General features: G+C 36.8%; 1 protein-coding gene across 1 annotated transcript; it reads right to left on the bottom strand.

The window, feature by feature from the left end:
* LOC111901706 (probable transcriptional regulator SLK2) lies at nucleotides 1–3,999 on the bottom strand. Its single transcript, XM_023897591.3, has 10 exons — nucleotides 3,845–3,999; nucleotides 2,238–3,234; nucleotides 2,015–2,146; nucleotides 1,871–1,919; nucleotides 1,567–1,781; nucleotides 1,414–1,482; nucleotides 1,232–1,332; nucleotides 1,068–1,161; nucleotides 919–988; nucleotides 1–818 (listed from the first exon to the last, which is right to left on the bottom strand). The coding sequence occupies exons 2-10, from the start codon at nucleotides 2,973–2,975 to the stop codon at nucleotides 205–207; spliced, it is 2,082 nt and encodes a 693-aa protein (XP_023753359.1). The 5' UTR covers nucleotides 2,976–3,234; nucleotides 3,845–3,999; the 3' UTR covers nucleotides 1–204.
* Nucleotides 4,000–4,273: the final 274 nt, after the last annotated feature.

Raw genomic sequence — 4,273 nt, 5'->3', positions numbered from 1 at the left:
TCCAAAAAAAAAAGCTCTTCTTAAATGTGTATATAAATAGATTACACTTGCAAAACACTTACCCACGACTAAAAAGGGGGAAATAAACATCAGAACCTTCAACTCCAATCTAAAGATAGATAATGTACGAAATGACCCAAACTCAATCCAACTGTACAAAGACACATATAGATATATCTATATATATTATATTATATTGTATCCTCAAAACTCAAAATCGTCATTATTAAAAAATCCATTTTCATTGAACTCACTACCTATGTCCTCAACAATGTCCAACACCCCCCCTCCTTTCTGACTGCTCACACCAATATTCCCACCACCCGCAGATGAATCACTGTGTGAACCACCCTTGAAGCTGTTACTCCTCGTTGGCCCACCACCACCACCGCCGCCGCCATACCTCATACTCCCACCACCACCACTCTGCCCGGAGACCGTGGGCTTTGGCACTGGAACTGGCCCTCCACCACCACCACCACCACCTCCAGCTCCATTATTATTATTCATGTCTTGAAGCAGTTGCTGAATCATGTGGTGTTGTGCCGCCTGACTGCCGCCTTGAGATGGCGGCGGCTGGTGGTGGAAGCCGCCACTTACTCTATTATTCTGCAACCCCCAATCTTGAAGTGACCCGTTATTTGGGGCGTTTGAATTCATTGACTTTTGTCTCATTAACATATTCTGGTAATTCGTGAGTGTAAGTGCAGACTGAGGTGAGCCACTTAACATAGCTCCTCGGTTGTTGACCATTTGACTTGACACCTGTCCCATTTCCACCTTGGCGCTGACCTGGCGAGGGTAACTCTTCAACCCCTCTGTATTGCAACACACAAAAACCCTAAATCATTCAATACATGAAAAAATAAATATATATATGAATTTTAAGACACCCCAGATTCAATAATAACTCATTACCAATGGGGCCCACTTTGTTATCTTGGCAGAAATCCATCAAGTCTTTCATGCTACTAACAACTTCAGATATCTGAAACAAGTCAACAAAAAGTCAACATCAAAATATCAATATCAATATTCTACATTTAAAAAAACTGTTGAATATTTACCTGTAAACACCTAACGTATCTTTTGGAAAATCCCAAGTCGTTTAATGATTGTAACTCCAAGCTCCTCGCCAGCTGGCGCCAGGCTGTCACAACCCTGGCCCACAAAACAATAAATATATTGTAAAAATTGTAAAATATGTTTTTTATAAAGTATATAAACTCACATATTACTATTTGTCTGTAAATCTTGTTGGGATACTCCATCAGATCCACCCTCAGAAACTGTAGACTGACATTTCTGTGCCACCTGTAACAACTGATTCACCTGAAATAAAGAAATCTAAAAATTAATTTTCTTTTTTTACTTTTAAGTGAAAAAAAATATAAAAAATAAAAAATAAAAAACCTGAGGGGCAACAATTCTTCGAGGAAGAAGCTCCTCGTGGCGTCTTGCACAGAACTCCCAAGTCAATATCTAAAAGATATAAAAATCAGATAGCTGTGATTAATAATTGTTATTTATTTTTTATTAATCAAGATTGAAGATGCTTTTTTTGACCTTTAAATCAGGGGTGAAGATGACTTTGAGTTGACCTTGTCTAACAACACGAAGCTGTTCATATACACTTTCTTGAACAGCTTTTCCATATTCCAACATCATAATTCCAGAAGGAAATCTACTCTCACGTGGCAAATCAAGAAACAAAAGTTCATCAATTACACCACTGCTGAATTTTATCTCATTAAGTCTAGGTAACACTTCAAATGTTGCCTCTGTTCAAATCCCAAAATTCAAATCATTACATTTCATCATTAATTATCATATATAAATAAACTCAAAACAAAACACAAGATTAGATTACCAAATCCTCTTCCTGATTTTGAACCACATATGTCACATTGCCATGTATCCTACAATAAAAACTTGTTAAAAAACCAAAAAAGATTCATAAAGTAAGATTAAAAAAGCAAGAAGGAGAAGATTTTTTATATAAATATATACTTACTAGACTTGCTTGAGGGAATACACCTAAAGAATGATGGCCAACATTTTCATATAAAGACAAACACCATCTTTTTTTAGCACGTGGGGAATAATACTCTGCAACAAACTTTCTCCAGTATGCAATACTATTATCCTACAAATGTGAAAAACATAAAAAGACACAAACTTTATTAAAATATACAACAATAAAGAATGATGAGAAAATTTTCATTAACCAAACTTACAGAAGGACGTTGTCTTTGATGATACAGGTATTGCATAAGTCTTCTAGAACATACACCTCCATCATTAGGTCTTTTCACAGATGCCTGTTGTTGAAGTTGCCTCAATTGTTGCTGTTGAAGTAAGTGTGCTCTTTGTAATGGAGGAAGAGATTGGAGTAATTGCTGTTGTTGTTGTTGTTGGCGTATTCTTTGTTGTTGAATCAAAGCTTGTAATTGGGGGTTTTGGTTAAGGTTAGGGTTAGGGTTAGGGTTAGGGTTTTGGAGAATCTGTTGAACAGCTTGGTGTTGTTGAATGATGTCATCTTGTTTGATATCTAATCTTGGTTTCTTTTGCATTTGATGAGAGTGTGGATCTTGGTTTGAGTTTTGGACTCCATCTATGATTGAAGAACCTGAAATGCTTAAATTGTTGGAAGAGAATGATAATGGTGATGCGGGTAAACGGGTGTAGGAATCTGTGTTGAAACTTGCACTTCTTTGGAGATGTGGGCCCACTGAAAGACCTGAATTAGCATCTGTAACCATTGAGCTTGCAGCAATGCTGGGAGCTGAAGTGGTGACACTATTCATGAGATTGTTGCTTATGTCAGCAGAAACATGAGAATGAGATACATTTGGATGCATTGGATTTGACATGTTTCCAAAAGATCCCAATTGAGACTGCATGTTATCTTGAAAGAAGATTCCAGAAGTTGATGAAGAATGTAACATTCCTCCACCTGTTCGTGAAGGCCCCATGGTAGGTAGGGCCAGTTCCTGGCTGGAATCCAGGTAGTTATCCACAGTGATGCAGTTGATCAATGATGGAAGATCACTAGATGGATTTCCTATAATACCCCTAAGGGGATAGAAGATAGAGGATAGTTTAAAATCTAGCTAACTTAGAGGAATTATACCCTTTCACCTTAAGAAGTGACACTGACACCTCGATCTTGTTTTTTATATCACCAATTTTGGTAATACTTTGAGTTAAAGGGCTTGGCTTTGATAAAGTTGTCTGTAAGCAAAATAAGGAGAATAATCAGCAGCTAATGCAAAACATGGAATCAAGGGCGTTGAAGTTTTGAACAATACAGATCTATAAAGTATATATGATAAGAGCATCTATTGAAATCAGATCAGCAGTTATTACCAAATCCCTAATTTTGATTCACGAGAAAACCCTAATTAATGCCATCACCAAGTAAATTAACGACCGAATTCACAAATGATGTAACTTCCTAAGAAAGACTGATAGCAAAGATATTCACTAAATTCACTACACGAAGTGGAAATTTTCACAATTTTTCTAGAAACCCTTGTCACATTCATTGAAAATCGCGAGAAGAGATCGAACTCAATTCTTGACAAAAATCACTAAATTTACTAAAACAAAGGAAATAAGAACAGACTAGTTCAACCTAAGTCGATGACTAGAGCAACAAAAATGGGAACAAATTCAGATTCAAAAGGGGAAAGATACAAAAAATAAAATAATGATAATAAAGATTTGATTCTTATTCTTCGAAAGTATCAATCAGAGAACTAAACATGAAAAAGTATCTCAAACTTTTTAAGCGAAATGAAACAGAAAGAAGCATCAATTACTGAAAAAAAAACCATCTAACCTTTAAATTGATGGGGAAGAGTCGTCGCGATGGAGCTGAAAACTATCTTCAGAGTTCGATCGGGGTTTATATACCTAGCGGGACTCTGAGAGAAGGGGGTGACCGGAAGTGCCGGTGGATAACCCTACGAGACCGGCTATAGGCGGTTGACTGTGGACGTGTGATTTAGAAGATGGAAGCTTTAGTTAGATCGGGCGGTGGTCAGATGCATGTGCATACGTGTCAAAATCGGATCCAGTGATAGATAATTTGTGTCTTTTGGTTTCGGAGGAGATGTCTGACTCGGGCATACCGAGTTCAACTCTTTTACAACCAAACTATGCTAAAAGAATTTGAAAATATAAAAAAAATGACAAAATATAGGGACATTTTTACAATTTTGTCAAACTAACACGTAAGGCATTTACCAAAACTATGGTTGACAACTAT

Source organism: Lactuca sativa, chromosome 9 (genome assembly GCF_002870075.4).
Source record: "Lactuca sativa cultivar Salinas chromosome 9, Lsat_Salinas_v11, whole genome shotgun sequence".
Lineage (NCBI taxonomy): Eukaryota > Viridiplantae > Streptophyta > Magnoliopsida > Asterales > Asteraceae > Lactuca > Lactuca sativa.
Note: the sequence above shows the minus strand (reverse complement) of the source record. Positions and strands in the feature narration are given on the sequence as shown.